We start from the raw sequence: 27706 nt of genomic DNA, 5'->3' as shown, positions 1-27706 counted from the left end.
TGTTGATCTGACTGTTTCTTTATGCATTCATGTTCATAATGCCCAAATTTATTGCAGTAATAACATTGGACATTAGATTTTCTCCATGATCTGCTTCTCTGAGTTTGGTTTTGTGGAGATCTCCACTGCTCTGCTGCATGATGATGTTCTGATCTGCCTCTGCTTTGACCTTTACCTCCCTTGTTTCCACCTTTATATCCTCTGCCTCTACCAAAAGGGAGTTGAGCTTTGAAATCTTATTCCATGGGATCTTCTAACAAGTTGAGTCTTGTTTCATGTGCTAGAATTGATCCAGTCAACTGTTCTACTGAGAAAGTTGTAAAATCTTTGGATTCCAGAATGGTTGTTACAATCACGTCATATTTAATGTGCAGACTTTGAAGTACTTTTTGAACAATCTTCTAATCTAAAATGGTTTCACCAATGAGTTTTGACCTGATTGACTATTCTCACGACTCTAGTCATGAACTGATCGACATTTTTTGTGTCAGTCATCTTTAGGGTTTCGAACTGTGATCTCAATGTATGTAATTTAAATGTCTTCACTATATCATTACCTTGATATGCAAATTTCAAGATTTACCAAGCATCATGTGATGTGGATGCGCCAGTTAGCTTTTCGAAAATAGATTCATTGACTAAAATTTGTATCCAACATTTGGCTTTGTGTTCTTTCTTTTTGAATTCAGTGGCTGCATTTCTCTGATTATTGGACATGGTCGCCCATGCTTCTTGGGTGACTCTACATAGGCAATGTAAAGAATATCCCAAACACTCTTGGGCTTGCAGGAATGTCTTTATTCTTAAAGACTAAAACTCGTAATGTTTGCCAAACAAAATTGGGGTCTGTGGCAAAGTGTTGAAGAAAGTCATTCCTTCAAATAAAAATTTGCACGCCCTTTTACAATCTTCTTTCCAAAAAAATCCTTTTAAACTTGTTTTTAGAACTTTTAAATCAAACACCACCTCCTTCTAATAAGAATTTTTTTAATAAAATAAACTCAAAAAAAAATAGTAAAATAAACTGGTTTTTCAAAAAACCTTTAAAATTTACTTTTAAACCAAAAAAGATGAATTGTTAAAATCCTCCTCTAAATAAATACCTTTCCAAAAATTTCATTAAACAAACAAATGTATTTCCAAAAAAAAGTGCATAACCCTTGTTTCGAAAGGAGTTATTTACAGAAGCGGATGAATTGCCTGGACGACCAAAAATGGTTGGAATCTGGGCAAAAAAATTTCAAAAAATCTTGTAGATGGAGCGTTTGAATCATGTTTTTGATGGTGGAAATGGATTCAGCACCATCAAAAACCCCTAGAGCACCTAAAATTATGAAGTTCCACAACTTTTACTTACATTTACAAAAACCCTTGCCAAATATTTTCAAAATATGACCAAAATTTCCATAATTTTCAGAGCAAAAAAACATAATCATTAGACTACAGCATTTTGAAATGACTCACGAATACCTTGCTTAAAACTCATGAACTTTGACTTTTCAATCAAAACACTAGATCGTTTTGTCTTGTACCTTTGTCGTATATTACTATAATCATAACGTGCTTCGTTAGGATGGAGCATGAGGCTAGAAAGTGTTAAGTAGTCTCGACTAACGCGGATCATGTGAGTTGTGTATGTGTTAATAACGTTGTTTTTAAGGCTATGGTGTGTGTTACTTCAGTTATTTTTGTTGGAATATCTAATTCCTACTTGTCTCAATTGTAATTCTTATTAAGTAAAGGAGTTTATTCCTAGTAATTAGGATCTATTTCCTAGATTGGTGTGTGGTTGAGATAATCTCTCAACCAACAGATTGTGTGTCCAAGATAGGGTACTTATCTTGAGACAACACTTCTTGTATATATGTAATTGCATTTGATTAATAAATTAATCTAGATTCTCATATTCTATCAATTTTTCACTTTAAAAAAAAAATCACTTTTGATATTTCTTTTTAGAGTTTTATGCAATTCTATTCTGATTTTTTTTGTTGTTCTCTCAAAAAGTTTTATGCATTTTAAGTTCTGATACCATGATAAAGAATGAGAGAAAACATGGAGCAGAGATTTCTTTTCTCAATACTCAAAATGGCTAAAAAGATTACATTGTATTTAAGCTCTGATACCATGATAAAGAATGAGAAAAAACATGAAACAGAGATTTCTCTTCTCAATACTCAAAATGGCTAAAAATATTATTGTAAACATCAATAATAAATTACAGTACAGCAATACAACTCCTATACAACTCCTATAGTACAGCAATACAACTCCTATGGAGCAGAACTGAATGTCTATGACACCGGAAAAAAAACAACAAAATCAAATATAATAACACCTCACTAACGTGAAATTAATCTCTCTCACCACATTCACATAACTAAGAGTTGTACATGAATATATAACCGTTGGATGGTGTTCACACAGGAAAAAGGAGAAAATTATATTTACACACCTGTGGGTTACTTATATTCTATAAGTTAGACAGTTCAACGCATTAAGTGGGTGGATGACTATCGATTCCAATCTTAAAGGCAAGTCTCAATGTACGAGCATTGATGTCAAGGCTAAATCATATTCTTTTTCTCTTGGATTATTTTCCAGATGACTCTAACAAGTGGAGTATAATCCCGCGGGTGAAGCATAATCCACCATGTATTCAGAAGAAAAGGAAACGCAAGTAATTGTGAAATTGGATTTTTTTTTGGTTTTTTTCCAATTTTATTCTCGTTAAAAGAAAAAAGAGGTTTTGAATATTTTTAAACGTGTAATTATTTATTAGGGAAGGATTTTACATAAATTTTGGTATTATAAAAAGTTTTTAAATTTAAGTTTTGAAAAAGACAGATTTGAAAGGGAAAAGATTGTTTTTTAGAATTTTATTATTAACATTTTTATTATTATTTAATTTTATAAATTATCTAAAATTTAAAATAAATTAGGAAAAAAATGAATTAAAAAATAGAAGAAATTGTTCAAGATTTAATTATTATTATTTTATTATTTTTTGACAGAAAGGGATATGGAGTGATTATATTCATCTTGGCCTAAATGCCGAAAATCTGTTTACAATGAGGATGTCTAAATCCTGGTGCATCTCACTGTTGAGAGTGAGGATGCTGCTGAAACTTGAGGTCTTCTTCCTTGCTTGGGTTTCTATAGATTCTATTTCCGAAATTTTTCCCCACTTGGAAATATAAACAAATTTATTTAAGATCAAGCAGTAAAACATGACGATAAACAGCTTATGGGATGGGTTCCCATGATTCTTCTCCGTCTTTCATCTTGACCCCGGCAGAGAGGAGGGCAGCTTTGTTGGCTTCACTGTCTTCATCTTTATTATGAGTTCTCAGCACATGATAGTAATTCAACTTCTGAAAAGCGTTTTCCAAGCCCTTAATTCTGGATATCAACCTAGCTAGCTTAAGATCTAAAGCTGGGGAATTGGAGACCATTGCATTTATAATGATCTGGGAGTCGCCTATAACTGTTGCTTCCTTTATGTTTAGCTCCTTAAGGATCTTGAGGCCTTGCAAGAGTGCCAAAGCCTCAGCTTGAATGCTGGTTGAGTGTCCAAGCCCCCAAGCATAGGAGTGTATTTTTTCCCCAATTGAATTTACAACAACACCTCCTGCACCAGCTCTGCCCGGATTGCCCTTAGCTGCCCCATCGAAAAAGAGAGAGTGCCTTGAATGTGATTTGAGCCAGTCTTGAAAGTTTGCTTCCGATTTCCTTATTTGCCAATCTTTAAGAGGAGGGACAATTCTAATTGCTGGTTGAAATTGTAAGTCAAGAAAAGAACCCCAAGTGATATCCTGCTGGTTGAGGCTAGAATCATCTTTTATATCAGTCAGGCATTCCTTTAATTGACATTTGATCTTGACTTCTATGGCCTTGTGATGCTGTCTAGAATTTCTAAAAATTCTTCTGTTGCGTTCTAGCCATATCTGCCAGCAAATAACTTTTGGAAGGATAGCCCATGCTGTTTTGATTATCAGGTTTTTAGGAGGGGGACCAGGATATTTGTTTGCCCAATTAGAGAAAAGATCAGTGGTGGAACAAGGGAGCAGAAAGTTGGGATCCAAGGAGTAAATAAGGGAGAACCAAATCTGCTTGTAGAAGATGCATTCCAGAGTTAAATGGGTCACTGTCTCAACATTTTCATTGCATAGCGAGCAAATAGAGGGACCGTAGAAACCTTTTTTCTGCAATCTGTCAAACGTTAGGATTCTGCCATGACAGAGAAGCCAGGCGAAAAAATCGATTTTGGGCCATGACTGGAAACGCCAAGGTGTTGGATTGGGGGGGACATGTGGTCTCTCGTTTAACTTGGCATATCCCGCGGAGACAGTATAGCCTCTAGCTTTCATCCCTCAGCCTTTCACATCTTTTTTCCTCCTGTGCATGGGCGCCAGACCATGGAGAAGATCAAGCAGCGTGGACCATTCGTTGGTCAGATGGGTTGGCACTTCAATTCTTTTCCACCCTGCCCAATCAGTATCGTTCCAAAGAGAAATGTCCCACAGCATACTCAGCCCCTCTCTATCCATCCAATCTTGCAGCGCTCTAGTGGGGGCTCTGTCTTTAATCGGATCCATATGCATGATTTTATCAGTCCAAATGTTGATCTTTTTGTCGTTTCCAGGGATCCCGTGGATGTGATCCTTGATTAGAGGAGCAGCTTTGGCGTACAACTTGAGGAAAGACGAGTTGGGCAAGCGGATCACATTGTCTAAGCAGCTAGAACATGGACCTCGGAAGTATTTTTTCCAGAGGGCCAATTGGGCCCAGCCAGGATTGGGCACGATGATCCTCCAGATGATCTTAGCTGTCATAGCCACATTCTGGTGACAAAAGTTTTTGAAGTTTAAACCACCCTCCCATAGAGGCTTGAAAATGGACTCCCAACTGATAAGGGGAATCTTGTTTTCGTTCTGTTTTCCTCCGTTCCAGAAGAACCTCCGTATGAACTCTTCCATTTTTTTTAATATGGTTGCTGGAGCGAGCAGCCAAGCAAATTGAAATAGAGGGAGGCTAGAAAGCATTGATTTGATAAGGAAAGATTTGCCAGCAGAGTTTAGCCAGGTGAAACCCCAGGCTTGGATCCTAGACTGGAATTTTTCAAGCTGAGGGAGCCAGTCTTTGCTTGTAGGTCTTTTATGAGCAACAGGAAGACCCAAGTATTTGAAAGAAGTCCAAGAAGAGGAGGTTGCAAACCCCAGACATCTAGATAAATGTAGGAAGTTGGACGCATCTGCAGAAACTGGATTATGAGCAGTTGCCCTTCAAATGTTGGAAATGTCATGTTTATGGTCACTTTGCCAGAGGCTGCCCAGCCAACAACGAGGTTGTGCAGGGGAAGGAGGATGGATGGAATCAAGTCAAGCGCTCCAAATCTTCCAAGTCACAGAAGCCAGGAGGACCTAGTGGCAAAGGACCTCATCAGTCTTCTGCTCAACATATCCCGACTAATCCAACTTCAGAAAATAAGTTCGACCCTCTCAGCTCGCAACCAGAGGAAACCCAGGAGGTAGAGATCCAAAAGGAGACAGAAGCTACTCAGGAGATCGAGAACCAAAAACCAGGCTCTCCAAGCAAAGGTACATCTTCAGCCTCCCTCAAAGGTACAAGCGCTGAAAACCCCAAAGGTAAGAACTTAGAAGATAATGAAGAAGAGCAGGACACGGATGAGTCAGAGGAGGAAGGAGAAATAGGAGAGTCCCAAACCTCGGTAAGAAGATCTACGAGAGGTCGTAAAACGGACAGGGAAAAAAGAGAGGAGGAGACGTACAAGGAAAAATTACAAGGCAGCTAGCCAACACTGGAAAAACTGCTAGCCTCAAAGCCTAAGATGCTGAAAAGCCAGCCCCAAGGCTCCAAGGGAGCCCACCAGAAACATAAATAATGAAGGTCATCTCCTGGAATTGCAGAGGTATGGGGAGTAAAGTCAAGGAAGAAGCCATGAGAAGCCTGATAAGAACAGAAACTCCAGACATACTTCTCGTCCAGGAGACTAAGCTGGAAGACATAGTCTTCCTTCAAGCAAGCAAGAAACTTTGGTTTAAAAGTGAAGCAAGAGCAGTCTCTGCCAGGGGCGCCTCGGGAGGGATTGGCACTCTATGGAACGCCAATAAATTTGCAATCATCAGTGAGGCTAGCAATACTCACTGGTTGTTGTTGAAAATGCAGAATTTGGATACTAAAGAAATACTCTGCATCTTCAACGTTTACTCTCCAGTCAGTGCGGGGAAAAAAGGTTTGTTGGGACTCGATAAGACATCAAGCAGACTTAATGAACCTAGAAAATATTATTATTGCTGGAGACCTCAATCTCACCCTTCACTCGTCTGAAAAAAGGGGAGGTAGTGCAGTCCGAGATCCGGCAAGGGAATGGGCGGAGGATCTCATGCAAGACTGGGACTTGTTGGATATCAAGCCTTCTTCCAGTAAGTACTCTTGGACCAATAAAAGAATAGGCCCTGGTCATATTGCTGCCAGATTAGACAGATTTTTCATTCAAAGCTCCTACTTGTTGCTTGGTTTAGAGCCCAGAATGCACATCCTTGCTAGCAGTATCTCGGATCATAAACCCATAAAGCTAGATCTTCTAGCCCATCTTGATTTGGGCCATATTCCCTTTAGATTCAGTCCCCTCTGGATCAAGGATCCAGACTTCATGCAATTAGTCAAGGATTGTTGGAGTCAACCTGTTAAAGGATCTCCTTTCTATATCTAGGAAGAAAAGCTTAGAAGGGTAAAAGGAGCTCTAAAAAGATTGGCTAAAACCCTGTCCAAACCTGATATAGAAAGAAAAAATATTAAAGTCTCCCTTGCCACTCATCAAACGCATATGGAGAATGTTATACTCACAGAGGAACTGCTAGATCCGTCTGCAACAGTGCTATCATAAGGCCTGTTTAGCTGAAGAGGAATACTAGAGATTAAAATCTCGAAATCTCTGGCTCAAAGAAGGGGACAGAAACATTGCTTTTTTCCATAAACAAGCACAGATCAGAAAATGCTTCAACACCATCTTTGAGATTAAGGAGGACAGTGACACTTACAAGGAGTTTGCAGACATTAAGAAAGCAGCGTACGCCCATTTTCTAAACCTGTACAGTGAAGAAAATGATCAGGGGTTTCAGGAGGGAGAGAGATCACATGGTATCATCCAGCTTTTTGACAAATTTCGTGACTTCAAAGTTCTTCTTCTTTGGAAGCCTTGCAAGAAGCCGATTGAAAGCCTCAGAAGGCGAGAGTGGCGGAGGAGGAGGAGGGGGCGCCTGGGGAGAGCCCAGTGCCTCCATGGCCGCAAGCCCTAGGGGATGGGCCTGTCAAAAACCAGTGCAGACCTCCATTAATCAGCACACCCGCAGTGGTGAAAGGGAGCCCCAGACGGATCCGCCCGCAGGGAGCAGGGCGGCCGAGAGCAGACACGCTCGCAGATAGACGAAAGCGCAGGGTGCGGACTCCAGGGTTTGAAGCGAGAGCCGAGTAATTATTATTATTATTATAATAATACTGAATCGGAATTCGGACTCAGTAAGTATGGTATAAAACACTTGAGCTGCGAAGACATTAGCCAGATTGTACACATATATTCCACTTGTGTCCAATTTTCCGACGAAACTATGGTTTTCATAACGCAAGAAGCCCAAATCCATCCAAACTCTAGCCCAACCGCCACTTTGTGGTATGGCAGCAGTTGCTCTTTATGAGCAATTGCGGCATTGATCCGTTGTTGCGTCTCCCCTGCAATTTAGGAGACCATATATTTGGTTAGGACTTCGGCCATGCGCACAAGTGTTAAACAAGACTATTAAACACCGTATTCAGATTACTCTGAAACTCACTGCCTTGTGTATAGTTAAAGCTGCGGTTGCACATAGATGGTGTCTTAATCTAAGTAAAAGCTCCTTTCTGATCTGATGGTATATATAATTCGTTTCAACGTTTTCACCTCTTAGACTTGGAGCAGGTCTTTTGAAGACACAGGTTTCTCTCAAATACGAGCATTTTTTCTCCAATCTGGAATATGTTCTTTTAGCTCAGTTTCAACTAAGGTATATGATTCTCTTCAATTTTTGCAACAGTTTATTGTATTTTCTTACATGCTACTGAACTGTAAATGCACTAATATGTGCGAAGCAGGACCTAGGATCTTAGGATCTTGTTGGAAGAGAAATAACTCTATCTTTTGTAATTTTGCCTATTTCGAAAATCCACAAAATCATGGTTATAATGTACCTATGGCGGCAACAGACAAAGTCATTGTTATAATGTACCTTTATGACAGATATAATATATAATCCATTTTTCTTTCGGAAAAAAAAAACTGCGGTTGCACATGGTTGTTTCTGCATTGCAAATCCGTCTAGGAAGAGTAATGATGAAGGCTGCAACAACAACAGTTATGTAGAATCCCTTAATGCTTTGGCCGATTGGTGGAGAGCATGCAGAATCCCTTCCATGAAAATTTCTATTAATGGCCATGGGACAGTGGAAAGCCGCAGTGCAGAAACAGTGCCAATAATGCCCCCGAAAAGTATACTGTATTCAACTGAATATATAACGATAGGAGATTGTTAATCAATCAGCAACGATTTGAACATAATAATCGAAGACAACCAATTGTCAAACTGAATGACTCCGCTTACGAGAAACGCGGGTTGCAGATGATGAGCCGTCGAAATTGAAAACTTTGGCGGGAGCCAAAAATCTAGTCTTAATTCCAACTTCTAAGTACCTTCCTTGATGAAGGTAAAGTAAGATTTTATTTGATTTGATTTGGTATACAGAACATAAGGAAATATATATAGATAGGCGGCAGGCCCCTTTCAACATTCCAAAGTGAGATTTGGTTGAGTGCGGTGACATCTTTACGTGGAAAATATGGTTGAGAGCAGTGAGATCTTTATGTGCAAAATAAGTGTGGAAGGTGTATTTGGTCTTCTACTACTTTGGACGGTCCCCACGACTTTGAAATATCCGTAACGCCTTTTGTACTAAGAGAAGACTTTCAAGTTAGTGGCTTATGCTGAAATCTCATTAAATTGAGCTTAGGACACCGGCACCTTAAATAAATAATAATAATAAACTTCATGCATTTCATAGACAATGGTTGGTATGAAAATTTATTAGTGGTAAATATAAAACATTACAAACATTGAAATGTTCACTGCGTTATGTCAACGCGTGTAGATATACAAGGAAAGGAAATACTTGATTTATTAGGTAAGTGACTTTATATATTCGCTATAAGTGTACGTGATTTTAAGAAGTTAAGATATATATTGACTTGTATGCCATTTTAAAGACTTAATTTATTAGGTAAGTGATTTAAAAAAAAAGAAAAAAGAGAAGAAGAAGAGAAAGAGAGCGTATATTAATTTATTAGGGAAGTGATTAAAAAAAAAAGTGTGTATATTAGGTTAATAAATTAATTAAGATAAGTTCTTTAATATTTCAAACAAAGAAGGGAAAAAAAAGGTAAGAAAAAGAAAATGGAAAAATAAATATTAATATATATATATATATTTTACAACTGAATTGAGAGTGTTGAAAATGTTAATTTTTAAATATGTTGTTAGTGTGTGAAAAATTAAATTTAGTAGAGATTTTTAAAGATTTTAGTTTAAGTTGTTTATTTGTAGAATTTGGAGAAAATATTGTTGTTAGTGTGTGAAAAATTAAATTTGGCAGAGATTTTTAAAGACTTTAGTTTAAGTTGTTTATCTTTAGTTTAAGTTGTTTATTTGTAGAATTTGACTGCTTTATGAGTTTTGAAGGGTGTTGAATTTATTTATGCATTTAAAAATGTATTTCAAACAACAAAAAATCACAATCTTGTTTGAAATTGTATTATCCCATTTCCAAACGTTATTTGGTTGCTCTAAGAGTTTTTCAAATGTTGAATCCATTTATGCATTCAATAATGTATTTCAAATAACAAAAATTCACAATCCTGTTTGAAATTGTATTACCTAATTTCGTTGAGAAAAATTATTTCACTTAATGTTTTTATCATAACTTCAAATTATATTATTTTGTTTTCTAAATTTATTAAAATTCAAATGTTTCCCAAACTTAGATTGTTAAACTAGAAATATGTCTTTTTATAAAGTGAAATGTATAAATAAAAAACTCTTGAAATAAATTCAAAAATGAAAATTTTGTTGAAAACATATTATAATATAATAAGTAAATTAGATCATTAAACATTTATGTTAAAATATTTTATAAAAATTAATAAACATATTAATTAAATTTCCCCTAAAAATATTTCTTTGATGTTAATTTATTTGTTATTATTTTCAACCCATACACATTATGATAAGTAAATAAGGCTAAAACGAAATTTTACAATGTAAAGCAAAATGTATCTCTTCTCATAATTCTCATGCCTTTAGATCTTATGCAAAATTATCTATGTGCAAATCCATCCGCACATAAATGGAATGAAGGAGGGATCACCACAACTTTTAAGAATATATTAGACAAACCTATCATGGAGCATACAACCTCATAAAACTTCATTTTGAGATTTTAGAGAATTAAATTTTTTAATTTTATCGAATATTTTTCCTAATTTAATTAGGGGTTTAAATTATAATTTAATTAATTATAATTTAATAATTATTAAGTAAATATTATATATAATAATTTAATTTAATAAATTTAATAATTTAATTTATAATATTTTGATGAATTGAAATGTTAATGGATACATTAATATTATTCAAAACATTAACATATCTGAATTTAAATTAAAACATTAATTTATTAATAATTATTTATTAGTATAATACTAGTTAATACATAACTAATATACTAATATTTAATATTTTATTAATATGTAATTATATATATATATATATATATAATAAAATTACTAAATTATATAAATAACATTAATAAGAGTTTAATATAACATTATGAAATATTAATATTATATTAATTTAGACATTTACAAAGCTTTAACTATAAATTAATTTATATATTAATACATCTTAACTATAATTGACTATTTTGATACAATTAACTATGTTTAACAGGGGCATCATAGTCAACAATAGTCAACATGACTACTATGGTGACCATACTTACCTTGAGAATAATGGTTTATCTATAAATAACCTATAGTGAACTAGAGTGGATGACCATTGTTGACCCTAGAGGCATGTAGTGGATGACCAAGGTTAATAATAGTCAAATTATGGTCAGCCATAGTTGACTCTGTTTAGCATGATGGACCTTCATCAAATGTGGTCAATCATGTTCAAACATAGGAACATTGTCAAGTATAGTAATATTTGGTGAATCATATTCACCATAATCAACTTTTAAAAATCATGGTAACGCATGCTCAACATTAATTAGGATTTAATATTAATCCAAGGGTTTATAATGTTAATTGTAGGGTTTATAATATTAATCTTAGGGATTATAGTTCTAAGATTTATAATATTAGTCTTAGGGTTTATAATATTAGTATTAGGGTTTATAATATTAATCCCATGATTTATAATCCTATGGTTTAATATATTAAACTTAGGGTTTAATAAATAATTTTAAGGTCCATAATTTTAATCTTAAGGTTTATAATATTGGATTTTTAATGTTAGGGATTTATAATATCAATATATCAATCTTAGAGTTTATAATAGTAATCTTATGATTTAAATAATAAATTTAGGGTTTAATATCTTATGGTTTACAATCTTAGGGTTAAATATATTAAACTTAGGGTTACAATCATAGCATTTATAATAATATTATTATGGTTTATTATATTGGTTCTTATAATGTTAGGGTTTTTGTACTAGGGTTTGATATTGTGACATTGAAATGGTACAAAAATCTATCCAGTGTCACATTGCGACAAAAAATGTCTCAATGCCACAATCAATGTGAAAATCATTGTCAAAATGTTACATCATATTGTAATTTATTCAACGTCGCATTCTAACATTACAAAATTAAAGTTCAATATTAGGATTTATAATATTCGAGTTTTTAGTATTGGGTTTATAATATTAAATTTTAATATTGAGTTTTATAATGTTAGGGTTTAATATTGTGATGTTGGAATTTTACAAAAATCTATCCACATTAACGACACATTAATAATATATTAATCTACACATTAATACCACAATATAACATTAATTCCACATTAATAATATATCAATCTACACATTTATAAAATTTTAACTATAAATTAACACATGTTAATTATGGTTGACCATTGTTGACATGGTCAATGTGGCAATCATACTTAATTGCAATCGACACAACTACCATGGTGAACCATACATACCTCGAGAATGATGTTCTCTTTGTATGTGGTCTATAGTGAACCATAGTGGATGGCCATGGTTGACCATGGAGGCTTATAGTAGATGGTTAGGGTTGACAATATTAATTCTGAGCTTTATAATATTAATCCTAGGGTTTAATATATTAAATTTACAGTTTATAATAATATTATTATATAAGGCTTATAATTTTAGGGTTTTGTATTAGGGTTTAATAGTGTGACAATGAAATGATAAAAAAATCTATCCAACATCACATTGTAACAAACATTTTCTTCATGTGACAATCGATTTGACAATAATTGTTGTAATGTTACATTGCATTGCAATTTTCAATGTCGCACTACGCCGTTACAAATTTGGGGTTTAATATTAGGGTTCATATTATTATGGTTTTTAATATTTGGTTTATAATATCAGGGTTTAATATTAAGTTTATAATTTATAGTAGTGAGGTTTAATATTAGGGTTTATAATAATTATCTTAGTGTTTATGATATTGTGTTTTTTAATGTTAAGGTTTCATATTGGGGTTTAATACTGTGATGTTGGAATGGTACAAAAATCTATCCAACATCACATTGTGATAAACATTGTTTCATTACAACAATCAATCTCACAATCATTATTGCAATGTTAAATTAGATTACAATTTATTTAATGTAACATTGTGACAAACATTGTCTCAATGTGACAATCAATTTTACAATCATTGTCGCAATGTTACAATACATTGTAATTTATTCAACATCATATTGCAAGATTATAAAATTGGTGTTTAATATTATAATACCTTAGATTTATAATATTAGTCCTAGGGTTTAATATTATTCCCTTAGGTTTATAAACAAGTTAATTTATAATATTAATCCCTTGGATTAATAAACCGAAGGGATTATAATGTTAATAATCCCTTGGGTTTTTAATATTAATCCCATAGGTTTATTAATCCTTTGGGTTTATAATATGAATCCTTTGGGTCTTTAATTTTAATCTCTGGTGTTTAACATTAATCCCTTGGGTTTTGTTGTCGCTCTCAGCAACACCCTCCAAAATTTTGTTCACATTCGAATTTTAGAGCCTACTTAGGGTCTTAAAATTTGCCGCTTTATGATTATTCCATGATTATTTGATGTTTTGCAAAGCGTTGAAGTGTTCTTCCTAGTTTCCAATTGTCAAGTCACTCGCACTCACATGCACAGTTTTTAATGATTTCATGACAACACTTCCTTTATGCAAGCTTGAACATGCATGGAACCATCCATGAAGATAGTGCATGTGCGATGTTAAACTCATGTCGACAGTCAATGCACACTTTTATTTCAAATCCCCCTTACTTGGTTGCATTTGTACTTCTGTTTTGGTGAGTTTTCTCATCAACTATCGTCTTTTGTGCATTTTGTCTTTCACAAGTGTCATTTTCACATTTGTGGTTATCATTTTGACTTGCTTTTGCGTTGATAAGTGGTGTTTTCATTTTATCTTTGCTCTATCATGTGTCACTTTTAAATATGTGGCACATTTTATAAGTTTCATCTATATGTTTTCCTCAAGTTGTAGGTGTTACTTTTGTGACTTTCACTCCTATATGCATCACACCTTTTCACATCACCAAAGTTAGTTATGGTGCAATATTTTGCATTAGATGGTCTTACATATCATTAGAATATGCGGTAGACACATTCCTAGCTCTTATTGCACTGTTTGGTCACTGTCATCATAATTGTCGTAACTTATATTGTAAGTGTCATAATGTGTCATTTCATTTACCGCACTTAGGCATAAGTGTCACTTTGATGTCGTTTTGACGTGTGATTATCATTCATGATTCATGTCTATTATTGTAGTTTGTATTGATGGTTTTAGGTGTGTGAACCAAGATTGAGTCATGTTCGGATTCATTTCCCTCTTTTGCTCTGTCGATCCCACACTTAGCCATTTCATAGCCCTTCTTGGTCCTTTAGCCGAATATAATTTTTAGCCCTGTTATTGAGTGTGGATCGCAACCTATCCATAGTACTAAATGATGTAATCCTACTCCCAAATATTGGTTCAATAAGTCCCTCTCAAGATCACCCCAAATCTATTGCACATTATGATCCTCCCAAGGGTAGTCACTTGACCCTTTTTGCTCATACTAACTCACTATACTGAGTTTTGTCACCTATGCCTTACATGACACACAAAGAAATACTAGATAATAACATGGAACTCTTTCACCCTTTTACATAGGCAAAAAACATGCGACGCAAATATCCTCCTATCCTCCCAGTGCAGTGAAAACCCTCTTAGGCAAAGTGGCTTCTTCCCTATGGCCTCCCTAAATAAAAAAACGCACTCCAAATTGTAAATCACCCATTTTTGGGTCAAACTTCACTATACTAGGATGAAAATCACATTAAAAAGCAACAATGAACCATCATAGAAGAAATTTGTGCTTTCTCTCAAGTCTCCTCTTCTTTTGAGCGCATGGCGCACTCCCGAAGGTGGAAGCTTCACCCTTCCCCCTTCACCAATGCACTCTATGCGCAAGCATGAGCTTAACGTCTTCCTCTATATTGCATGGCATAGTTGGGAAGGCTAAAGGAAACCTACTCCTGTCTTTAACAAGTCAAACTGCACCCTTCTTGAAGTATCCTTCCTTGTTGAACACATAATGTAGTCGTAAAGGTTGAACCTTTCACCTTCCCTCCTTCCTAATGTGCTCATGAACCCTAAGCCTCCCTTTGACCCTCCCTTTAACTCTCCCTTCATCCTTGACTGGTCAAAATGCACTTTTGGGATTTCCTCTCTTTTCTTTGGAGTGAATGGAACAACCTTGAAGCATGAAGCTTTCAACCTTGTCCCTTTAGCTTACCCCATTGTGTTGGACCAAGGAGAGATCTTCCTCATAGTCCATGGCACAGTAATAATGAACATGGGAGCCCTCCTAAGCCACTGAGGAGTTTGACTACACCCTCTTAATAAATCCTTCTTAATTTAACTCCCTCAGAGGCCTATCATTAATAGATCATTCCATGAGCTAGGTAGTGATATAATATATGTTTTTGAATACTGATCTTGCCTCGTTATGAATGATTTTAATTGGTAGGAGTACCTTCCAAGTAATAACAAGGTGCCACTCAAGAAAAGATAGCAAGGAAAAATCATGAAGAAACAAATGCAGAGAAGAAGCATTGAAAAAGCTATCATAGGAATAGGAAGCAGATCATGGACCGAGACAAAAAGTAGGCATTGCATGATGACTCAGAGGATTCCGATATTTATCAAAGACCCTTTGGAGGGTGAATATGAGCAGCAAAGTGGATCTTTCATGAAGATGGAACATAAATAAGATCTCTTATAAAAAAATGTGAGATGAAGCAATAAGGAAGACAACTTTGGATTGCCACCTAATCATGAAGACTATGTCATATTGTCAAGTTGTAATTTTTACAAGCCTCATCATAATGGTCAATATGTATCCATGTGTCATGCCACATCATCATATGGAATGTAATGATGTATTCTCAGGAAAAGGACAAAATTTAATGTGTGGAAGTCCAAGCGTCATATGTGGAATATGAAAAGTCACTTAGTCATATATGGAAAACATATCTTTAGGTGAAGTCCAAAAGTCATCAGAAGTTCAAGAGTTATTTATAAGTCCAAAGGACACATTAGAGGTTGCAGAGTCATAAGGGTAATTCAAGAGTCATGGGGGTATGAAAGGTCATTCCTTTGTTATAAAAACACCCTCATAATTAAAGGAAAAATGCTTTTTAGAGGCTTAATATTTGGAGAAATAGTCTTGGCTTCTCTACTTGTCATAGGAAAGGAAACTATTTTTTGGAGAAACATAAAGGGACTTAATGTTCCACTATTGGAACTAGTGTCTCATCATTGTAACTATGTACTTGGATCTTTCAACTTATAATTAAAACTCGATGAGCCAACACATTTTCATACATGTATTATGAATGTGTTAGGACTATTATTTGGATGTTTTATATATATGTTTCATTCACATGTACTAAGGAAATTGAGCTATTTTGGTGGCTCTGGTAGTTATCTTGTTGAAGGTGTGTTATATGTGGCTTAATGATCGTTTTGTTTAAGTGAAATTTTTCGCTAGATAACTAATGGATATTTCATTCCTCATGTGTCTCTATTAGGTTATTACTATTACTTCCTTATAAAGTCTCACTTTTGTCTCCCCCCTCGTGAAAGTCTCCTTTTACACATTACAATCATTATTTCACAATGCCAAATTAGTTTCTAGTTCAAGAGTTATGTATATAATCTCTTATGTTATTAATTGAAACCAAGGTGGACCTTACGGTTATGGTGGTTGGGCTGGTGCTTTGGATGAGGTTGTTACTCCAAACGATGTGAGGTCTAATTGGTTTTTACATCAAGGATACCCCTTGTATGTCGGCGACATCCAACACTATCAACAGGTTTATAATAATAATATTAGTGTTTATAATATTAAGCTTTATAATGATAGATTTTATAATATTAATCCTATGGTTTACTTTTTTCCTAAAGAAATATCTAGAGAGATCCAACCAAAGGGGTCACAAGTCATTAGCTTATTAGTAAATCCTAACCCCAAGGGCGTCGAGGAGAATTGACTTCCTGGCCTCCCATTAGCAAGGTTCTTTAGTGACAGGTACTCAACCAAATGAGCTAATGCTTAGGGCTAATCCTATAGTTTATTATCCCTTGGATTTATAATATTAATTCTAGGATTGATAATCCCTTGGGTTTACAATATTAATTCTAGGGTTTAATATTATTTCTTTAGGATTATAAACCCTTTAGTTTATAATAATAATCCCTTGGATTTATAATATGGAAAATCGCTTGGTTTGATTAACCCCTTGAGCTTATAATATTATTAATCAGTTGGGTTTATAATATTAATAATCCCTTGGGTTTTAAATTTTCATCCATTGGGTTTATTAATCCTTTGAGTTTATAATATTAAAAATCCCTTGGGTTTATGATATTAATCACATGGGTTTATAATATTAATCTCTTGTGTTTGTTAATCCCTTGGATTTATAATATTAATCCCTTGGGATTAATATTATTCCCTTGGGCTTATAGTTCCTTGAGTTTATAATATTAATCTATTGGGTTTATTAATCTCTTTGGTTTACAACATTAATTCCTCTAGTTTATTAATCCCTTGAGTTTATAATATTAATCCGTTGGGTTTAATATTATTCCATTGGGATTATAATATTAATGTTATGGTTTACAATCCAGTGGGGTTATAATATTAATCCTATGATTTAATATACCTTGCGTAAGTATTATTAATTGTAAGGTTTAATATTATTCCCTTAGGGTTACAATCCCTTCATTTTATAATATTAATCCCTTGAGTTTATAATATCAATAATCCCTTGTGTTTATTAATCCCTTGAGATTATAATATTATTAATCCTTTGTACTTATAATATGAATAATCTCATGGGTTTGTAATATTAATCCCTAATATGTATAATAATATGTTAGGGTTTATAATCTTAGGGTTTTAGATATTAATCTTAGGGTTTATAATATTAATCCCTTAGGTTTATAATCCCTTTGGTTTATAATACTAATTCCTTGGGTTTATTAATCCCTTGGGTTTGTAATATTTTTTTTTTCTAAGTTCGACTTGTGAAACACGCTTAGGGGGATTGAACCTTCGGTCACTTAGATAAACAAGGGCTTGACAAAAATTCTTTTTGCCAATTGTGCTACCACCCAAAGACCCCTTGGGTTTATAGTATTAATCTTAGTGGCTTATGATATTAATTCCTTGGGTTTATTAGTCAATTTGGTTTATAATATTAATCTCTTGGGTTTAATATTATACCCTTGGGTTTATTCATCCCTTGGGTTGTTTATTAGTCCCTTGGGTTTAAAATATTAATCCCTTGGATTTATAATATTAACCCCTTGGATTGCATATTATTCTCTTAGGTTTATAATATTAATAATCCAATGGATTTATTAATCCATTGGTTTTATAATATTATCTCCTTGGGTTTATAATATTAATCTCAAAAATTCATAATATTAATCCCTTAGGTTTATATTGTTAATAATCTCTTGGGTTTATCAACCCCTTGGGTTTATAATATTAATCCCTCGGATTGATAATATTAATAATCCCTTGGTTTTTAACATTAATTCCTCAAGTATATTAATCCTTTAAGTTTAATATTATTCCTTTAGGTTTATAATACATTAAACTTATTCTATTATTAATATTATTATTAACCACATTACTAACATTATAATAATATTCGAATATATCAATTTATTTTAATAATTTTTTTTTCCTTTTTAGTTAAAATATTATTTATTTTAACTTTTAATATAAAAATTTAAACCAAACCTAATATAATAATTATATCTAGCTAAACACAAACCTTAAACTTACATAAACATACTAAATGTCTAGACATAAAACATCATATATTAGTGTAATATTAAGTAATAGCCGTAACAACCTTGTTATTTAATTTATCTCTTTAATAGAAAAAAGATAAACCAAACTTAATTTAATCATTATATCTAACTCAACACAAACCTTAAACTTACATTGACATACTAAATGCCCAAACATAAAACATCATGTATGAATCGAATGCTAAGTAATGTCCATACAAAAAGAATTAACCGCCTTGTAGCTTCTGTTTGTGTTTTTTGTTTTTGTTTGTTTTTCTCATTTTTTTTTAATATAAAAAACTTTCAATATAATTAAATCTATCAGTTTTATAGTATATAAAAAAAGATAACACAAATAATTATAGTCATCAGTTTTATAATATATAAAAAGAGTGAGATAACACACAAGTTTTGCCTTTTAAAAAAAAACAACAATAGTATCCATGATAAATATTGTAAGACTGAAACATGTAATCACAATTTCAAATGTATAATTTTTTTAAACTATAAATAAATGTAAATTTATTTTAATTTTAGATTTATCATGTTTTGAAATTCAGAGGTGAAATTTAGTAATTGAGTTATTTTGATATTAAAAAAAGAAAATTGTTTATTTTTTTACATATACATAATTAAATGAATGATATTGGCAAAAAATTTACCAATTTTAATAGTAAATTACATGTTTTTTAATCAAATATTGGCCTACAATTTATACTTGTGAATTTTCAAATTAGAATATTTGTCTATAATACTATATAGGAAAAATATTAAATCCTTATAAAATACCCGAATCTCAAAGAATGATAAGGGATTTGATCTCTTTGTACTCATGGTATATCTAAAGTTAATATGTATCTACATTAGTTCTTGCTATGTCATAAATTAAAAGAAAGATCTATCATGCACCCAAAATGATAATTCAAGTAGAGATCTTAAGTGTAGATTAGTGGTGTACCAAGAGTAATAAATCTCTCCAAATAAAAATATTATTAAATTGAAAAATTTGACAGAGTACTTACACCTAAAGAGATTAGATACATTTCAATACTGTTGGAATTAATGGAGAAAGATAAATTTAGATTACTGTTATGGTGATGATAGGATTGAGATTCTAATCTTAGATCTCAGATCCTACTATTTAGGGAGTGGTTGAAACCACCCTGATTGTGTGTAAGCCTATATGTACTAGGTTGTTGAATACAGTGTGCATTGTGTGTAGTGCTTGGGCACTCTCCAAGTATCTCACCTGGAGAGCCATTTCATTAATATATTCGATATTTTAACATGGTATCAGAGCTGCAGGAAAGAGAGGCTTGTATGCTGAGTTGAAGGACGATACATCGTCGTTGGGAAGCTAAAGAGTAATTGTGACGAGTCTCTGAGAAGCAGAAGAGTAATCACGACAATACTCTTGTGACCTTCATCCAACTTTTATTTTTCGCAACTTCGCAGGATTTTGATGTACCTCTGCGACGATCATCGCAAGGATCAAGTGTATCTCTGCGACACGTCGCAGATGCGCAGCGTATTTGCTTGTAGGAGCTCCTAGTGATCTGCACTAGTGAGCTCCTCTTGTGTTGTTTGCCAATTCATGTCTTCCATGTGCAACTATTGACATGGTACTCACTGGTCAACCCAATTGTGTTGAACACCTAATGGTGAGGTTGTGAACCTGGAGTGACTGTCTAGATCGTGTTGTGATTGTGGTGTGGTGCAGTGGAATAGTCTAAGCCTTTGTGTCATTTTTGGTATTTGACCACACCAGTTATCAACATGTCTATATTTTTATATATTTTTGATTCTAATGATGATGATGATTTTCTCATGTGGGCATTTGGAAGCATCAGCATGGGTAGTATGTTCGAGTCAAAAGAAATTTCAGAAAAATGTGGTTCTATTGATGACCACGAGAATCAAGAGGCACAGTCTGTTGTGCAAGATTCACGAGTTGATCCTCAGGAAAGGTGTGAAGAGGAACAAAGTGGTGAAGATCAATTGGACGAGCCACAAGAAGCTGATTGCAAAGACGTAGCAGAAGAAGATAAAGCTGGAGAGAATTTAAATTGTGATGATCTCATTAATATTTCTGTGTGTGCAGACATTAAATCAATGAATGATGAAGATATCATAGCTGACATTTAGATGGTTGACACCAGAAATAGTGGGAGAGAAAAATCTCCTATCCAGCCTGTCATAATTTTGAGAAGGGTGAGAATTAGAATTAAAGCTTTCCATCACTTGGGAAGAAATGAAGTGAAAATACACCACTACCTCATGGCGAGGAAAGTGAAGATGAAGCCTTGATTCAAAATGAACAAGTATGGACTCTCAAGCAAGAAGACTAAGATGAAAACTCTGTTACCAAGTTTTTTTTATGTCTTTTACCATTGTAAGCCTAGCTAATACTAGACCAGCATGCATATGTTATTGTTCAGTACCCTTTCTCCATTAAGCGGGAGTGTTGGAATTAATGAAGAAAGATAATTTTATATTATTGTTATGGTGATGACATGGTTGAGATTCTAATCTTAAATCTCAGATCCTACTATTTAGGGAGTGGTTGAAACCACCTTGGTTGTGTGAAAGCCTATATGTACTAGACTATTGAATACATTGTATATTGTGTGTAGTGCTTGGGCACTCTACAAATATCTCACCTTAAGAGTCATTTCATTAATATATTCGATTTTTTATCAAATACATGATATATTGAGTATTATAATATGTAATTACTCACAATATCGAAACATAATTATATTTATATTTTATTTTATCTTACACTATCTCATTAAAAATTAATAAACCAAATCTTCATATACTAATTTGTTTTTCCATTTATAAAAGGTTTTCACTTTGAAAAATGTGATCCATCCTTCACTTACAGTGGTGAATAAAAAATTGATGTAATATATATATTCTCAACTCCTCGGGACAAAAGGAACTACTCGTCTCCCTAAAACGTAACAACAATTGCTATATATATCTCTAGGTTTGTGAGCGCTCCAAATTAAAGATGAAAAAATTTATACATATCCCACTTAGCAACATAATAATGTAATATTTTAATATATATCTATATATTGATATTGATATTTGATTTTAAAATCTTTTAGTATTGAAATAATAAATTATTACTAATTTTTTTAAATGTCATATATAATATTTATATTAATAATTAATAATTTCTTTTCTAATGAAACATTTTTGTTTGTAATAGATTGTTTTACATTTTCATATTATATAAAATTAATATTGAATTTTTTTTTTTTTTTTTTTTTTTTATAAATAAATTTTATCTATTCCATTAAATTTTAAAAAACAAAATAATAATAATAAAATAGAAATAGGGAAATTGAATTGCCTAATAATATGGAAATATAATTCCAAAGAGCTTAAGTATGAATCCACAAAACTAGGCAATAGATGCACTTGATTTACAAAATTTACAAAGTGTGCTCACTAGTGTCCTCCCTATCCAAGTGAACCACCCCTGCCAATGTGACCTGTCACAACCATGCTAAGCTTACGACTCCACAAAGAATATATAGCAATCAAAGGACAATTTTGCTTTGCCAAGTCATCCTGTTGCTGCTCGATCTACTACTTTTATTTCTCCCTCACAAGTAGAGCATAGGTCATAGAATTTGACTGCTTTATGAGTTTTGAAGGGTGTTGAATTTATTTATGCATTTAAAAATGTATTTCAAACAACAAAAAATCACAATCTTGTTTGAAATTGTATTATCCCATTTCCAAACGTTATTTCATTGCTCTAAGAGTTTTTCAAATGTTGAATCCATTTATGCATTCAATAATGTATTTCAAATAACAAAAATTCACAATCCTGTTTGAAATTGTATTACCTAATTTCGTTGAGAAAAATTATTTCACTTAATGTTTTTATCATAACTTCAAATTATATTATTTTGTTTTCTAAATTTATTAAAATTCAAATGTTCCCAAACTTAGGTTGTTAAACTAGAAATATGTCTTTTTATAAAGTGAAATGTATAAATAAAAAACTCTTGAAATAAATTCAAAAATGAAAATTTTGTTGAAAACATATTATAATATAATAAGTAAATTAGATCATTAAACATTTATGTTAAAATATTTTATAAAAATTAATAAACATATTAATTAAATTTCCCCTAAAAATATTTCTTTGATGTTAATTTATTTGTTATTATTTTCAACCCATACACATTATGATAAGTAAATAAGGCTAAAACGAAATTTTACAATGTAAAGCAAAATGTATCTCTTCTCATAATTCTCATGCCTTTAGATCTTATGCAAAATTATCTATGTGCAAATCCATCCGCACATAAATGGAATGAAGGAGGGATCACCACAACTTTTAAGAATATATTAGACAAACCTATCATGGAGCATACAACCTCATAAAACTTCATTTTGAGATTTTAGAGAATTAAATTTTTTAATTTTATCGAATATTTTTCCTAATTTAATTAGGGGTTTAAATTATAATTTAATTAATTATAATTTAATAATTATTAAGTAAATATTATATATAATAATTTAATTTAATAAATTTAATAATTTAATTTATAATATTTTGATGAATTGAAATGTTAATGGATACATTAATATTATTCAAAACATTAACATATCTGAATTTAAATTAAAACATTAATTTATTAATAATTATTTATTAGTATAATACTAGTTAATACATAACTAATATACTAATATTTAATATTTTATTAATATGTAATTATATATATATATATATATATAATAAAATTACTAAATTATATAAATAACATTAATAAGAGTTTAATATAACATTATGAAATATTAATATTATATTAATTTAGACATTTACAAAGCTTTAACTATAAATTAATTTATATATTAATACATCTTAACTATAATTGACTATTTTGATACAATTAACTATGTTTAACAGGGGCATCATAGTCAACAATAGTCAACATGACTACTATGGTGACCATACTTACCTTGAGAATAATGGTTTATCTATAAATAACCTATAGTGAACTAGAGTGGATGACCATTGTTGACCCTAGAGGCATGTAGTGGATGACCAAGGTTAATAATAGTCAAATTATGGTCAGCCATAGTTGACTCTGTTTAGCATGATGGACCTTCATCAAATGTGGTCAATCATGTTCAAACATAGGAACATTGTCAAGTATAGTAATATTTGGTGAATCATATTCACCATAATCAACTTTTAAAAATCATGGTAACGCATGCTCAACATTAATTAGGATTTAATATTAATCCAAGGGTTTATAATGTTAATTGTAGGGTTTATAATATTAATCTTAGGGATTATAGTTCTAAGATTTATAATATTATTCTTAGGGTTTATAATATTAATCCCATGGTTTATAATCCTATGGTTTAATATATTAAACTTAGGGTTTAATAAATAATTTTAAGGTCCATAATTTTAATCTTAAGGTTTATAATATTGGATTTTTAATGTTAGGGATTTATAATATCAATATATCAATCTTAGAGTTTATAATAGTAATCTTATGATTTAATATAATAAATTTAGGGTTTAATATCTTATGGTTAAATATATTAAACTTAGGGTTACAATCATAGGGTTTGTAATAATATTATTACAATTTATTATATTGGTTCTTATAATGTTAGGGTTTTTGTACTAGGGTTTAATATTGTGACATTGGAATGATACAAAAATCTATCCAGTGTCACATTGAGACAAAAAATGTCATAATACCACAATCAATGTCACAATCATTGTCAAAATGTTACATCATATTGTAATTTATTCAACGTCACATTCTAACATTACAAAATTAGAGTTCAATATTAGGATTTATAATATTTGAGTTTTTAGTATTGGGTTTATAATATTAAATTTTAATATTGAGTTTTATAATGTTAGGGTTTAATATTGTGATGTCAGAATTTTACAAAAATCTATCCACATTAACGACACATTAATAATATATTAATCTACACATTAATACCACAATATAACATTAATGCCACATTAATAATATATCAATCTACACATTTATAAAATTTTAACTATAAATTAACACATGTTAATTATGGTTGACCATTGTTGACATGGTCAATGTGGCAATCATACTTAATTGCAATCGACACAACTACCATGGTGAACCATACATACCTCGAGAATGATGTTCTCTTTGTATGTGGTCTATAGTGAACCATAGTGGATGGCCATGGTTGACCATGGAGGCTTATAGTAGATGGTTAGGGTTGACAATATTAATTCTGAGCTTTATAATATTAATCCTAGGGTTTAATATATTAAATTTACAGTTTATAATAATATTATTATATAAGGCTTATAATTTTAGGGTTTTGTATTAGGGTTTAATAGTGTGACAATGAAATGATAAAAAAATCTATCCAACATCACATTGTAACAAACATTTTCTTCATGTGACAATCGATTTGACAATAATTGTTGTAATGTTACATTGCATTGCAATTTTCAATGTCGCACTACGCCGTTACAAATTTGGGGTTTAATATTAGGGTTCATATTATTATGGTTTTTAATATTTGGTTTATAATATCAGGGTTTAATATTAAGTTTATAATTTATAGTAGTGAGGTTTAATATTAGGGTTTATAATAATTATCTTAGTGTTTATGATATTGTGTTTTTTAATGTTAAGGTTTCATATTGGGGTTTAATACTGTGATGTTGGAATGGTACAAAAATCTATCCAACATCACATTGTGATAAACATTGTTTCATTACAACAATCAATCTCACAATCATTATTGCAATGTTAAATTAGATTACAATTTATTTAATGTAACATTGTGACAAACATTGTCTCAATGTGACAATCAATTTTACAATCATTGTCGCAATGTTACAATACATTGTAATTTATTCAACATCATATTGCAAGATTATAAAATTGGTGTTTAATATTATAATACCTTAGATTTATAATATTAGTCCTAGGGTTTAATATTATTCCCTTAGGTTTATAAACAAGTTAATTTATAATATTAATCCCTTGGATTAATAAACCGAAGGGATTATAATGTTAATAATCCCTTGGGTTTTTAATATTAATCCCATAGGTTTATTAATCCTTTGGGTTTATAATATGAATCCTTTGGGTCTTTAATTTTAATCTCTGGTGTTTAACATTAATCCCTTGGGTTTTGTTGTCGCTCTCAGCAACACCCTCCAAAATTTTGTTCACATTCGAATTTTAGAGCCTACTTAGGGTCTTAAAATTTGCCGCTTTATGATTATTCCATGATTATTTGATGTTTTGCAAAGCGTTGAAGTGTTCTTCCTAGTTTCCAATTGTCAAGTCACTCGCACTCACATGCACAGTTTTTAATGATTTCATGACAACACTTCCTTTATGCAAGCTTGAACATGCATGGAACCATCCATGAAGATAGTGCATGTGCGATGTTAAACTCATGTCGACAGTCAATGCACACTTTTATTTCAAATCCCCCTTACTTGGTTGCATTTGTACTTCTGTTTTGGTGAGTTTTCTCATCAACTATCGTCTTTTGTGCATTTTGTCTTTCACAAGTGTCATTTTCACATTTGTGGTTATCATTTTGACTTGCTTTTGCGTTGATAAGTGGTGTTTTCATTTTATCTTTGCTCTATCATGTGTCACTTTTAAATATGTGGCACATTTTATAAGTTTCATCTATATGTTTTCCTCAAGTTGTAGGTGTTACTTTTGTGACTTTCACTCCTATATGCATCACACCTTTTCACATCACCAAAGTTAGTTATGGTGCAATATTTTGCATTAGATGGTCTTACATATCATTAGAATATGCGGTAGACACATTCCTAGCTCTTATTGCACTGTTTGGTCACTGTCATCATAATTGTCGTAACTTATATTGTAAGTGTCATAATGTGTCATTTCATTTACCGCACTTAGGCATAAGTGTCACTTTGATGTCGTTTTGACGTGTGATTATCATTCATGATTCATGTCTATTATTGTAGTTTGTATTGATGGTTTTAGGTGTGTGAACCAAGATTGAGTCATGTTCGGATTCATTTCCCTCTTTTGCTCTGTCGATCCCACACTTAGCCATTTCATAGCCCTTCTTGGTCCTTTAGCCGAATATAATTTTTAGCCCTGTTATTGAGTGTGGATCGCAACCTATCCATAGTACTAAATGATGTAATCCTACTCCCAAATATTGGTTCAATAAGTCCCTCTCAAGATCACCCCAAATCTATTGCACATTATGATCCTCCCAAGGGTAGTCACTTGACCCTTTTTGCTCATACTAACTCACTATACTGAGTTTTGTCACCTATGCCTTACATGACACACAAAGAAATACTAGATAATAACATGGAACTCTTTCACCCTTTTACATAGGCAAAAAACATGCGACGCAAATATCCTCCTATCCTCCCAGTGCAGTGAAAACCCTCTTAGGCAAAGTGGCTTCTTCCCTATGGCCTCCCTAAATAAAAAAACGCACTCCAAATTGTAAATCACCCATTTTTGGGTCAAACTTCACTATACTAGGATGAAAATCACATTAAAAAGCAACAATGAACCATCATAGAAGAAATTTGTGCTTTCTCTCAAGTCTCCTCTTCTTTTGAGCGCATGGCGCACTCCCGAAGGTGGAAGCTTCACCCTTCCCCCTTCACCAATGCACTCTATGCGCAAGCATGAGCTTAACGTCTTCCTCTATATTGCATGGCATAGTTGGGAAGGCTAAAGGAAACCTACTCCTGTCTTTAACAAGTCAAACTGCACCCTTCTTGAAGTATCCTTCCTTGTTGAACACATAATGTAGTCGTAAAGGTTGAACCTTTCACCTTCCCTCCTTCCTAATGTGCTCATGAACCCTAAGCCTCCCTTTGACCCTCCCTTTAACTCTCCCTTCATCCTTGACTGGTCAAAATGCACTTTTGGGATTTCCTCTCT

The 27706-nt window shown here is 32.5% G+C and overlaps 1 protein-coding gene across 1 annotated transcript; it reads right to left on the bottom strand.

Moving 5' to 3' along the window:
- Nucleotides 1-3245: 3245 nt before the first annotated feature.
- LOC149152044 (uncharacterized) lies at nucleotides 3246-4370 on the bottom strand. Its single transcript, XM_089443351.1, has 2 exons — nucleotides 3629-4370; nucleotides 3246-3529 (listed from the first exon to the last, which is right to left on the bottom strand). Exons 1-2 carry the CDS (start codon nucleotides 4368-4370, stop codon nucleotides 3246-3248), a joined length of 1026 nt encoding a protein of 341 aa, XP_089299477.1.
- Between the last annotated feature and the right edge of the window lie 23336 nt (nucleotides 4371-27706).

Source organism: Pinus tabuliformis, chromosome 9, assembly GCF_031772625.1.
Source record: "Pinus tabuliformis cultivar Carrire ecotype Pingquan chromosome 9, CPIR1, whole genome shotgun sequence".
Classification (NCBI taxonomy): Eukaryota; Viridiplantae; Streptophyta; class Pinopsida; order Pinales; family Pinaceae; genus Pinus; species Pinus tabuliformis.
This window is presented reverse-complemented; position numbering and strand designations above follow the sequence as displayed.

What these genes read in the sequence shown, in the direction of transcription:
- LOC149152044 (XM_089443351.1), bottom strand. Translation starts at nt 4,370, where the DNA reads ATGAAAGCTAGAGGCTATACTGTCTCCGCGGGATATGCCAAGTTAAAC. An exon ending in GGGCAGAGCTGGTGCAGGAG is followed by an intron (nt 3,530 to 3,628) that starts GTGTTGTTGTAA and finishes CACTCTTGCAAG; the next exon opens with GCCTCAAGATCCTTAAGGAG.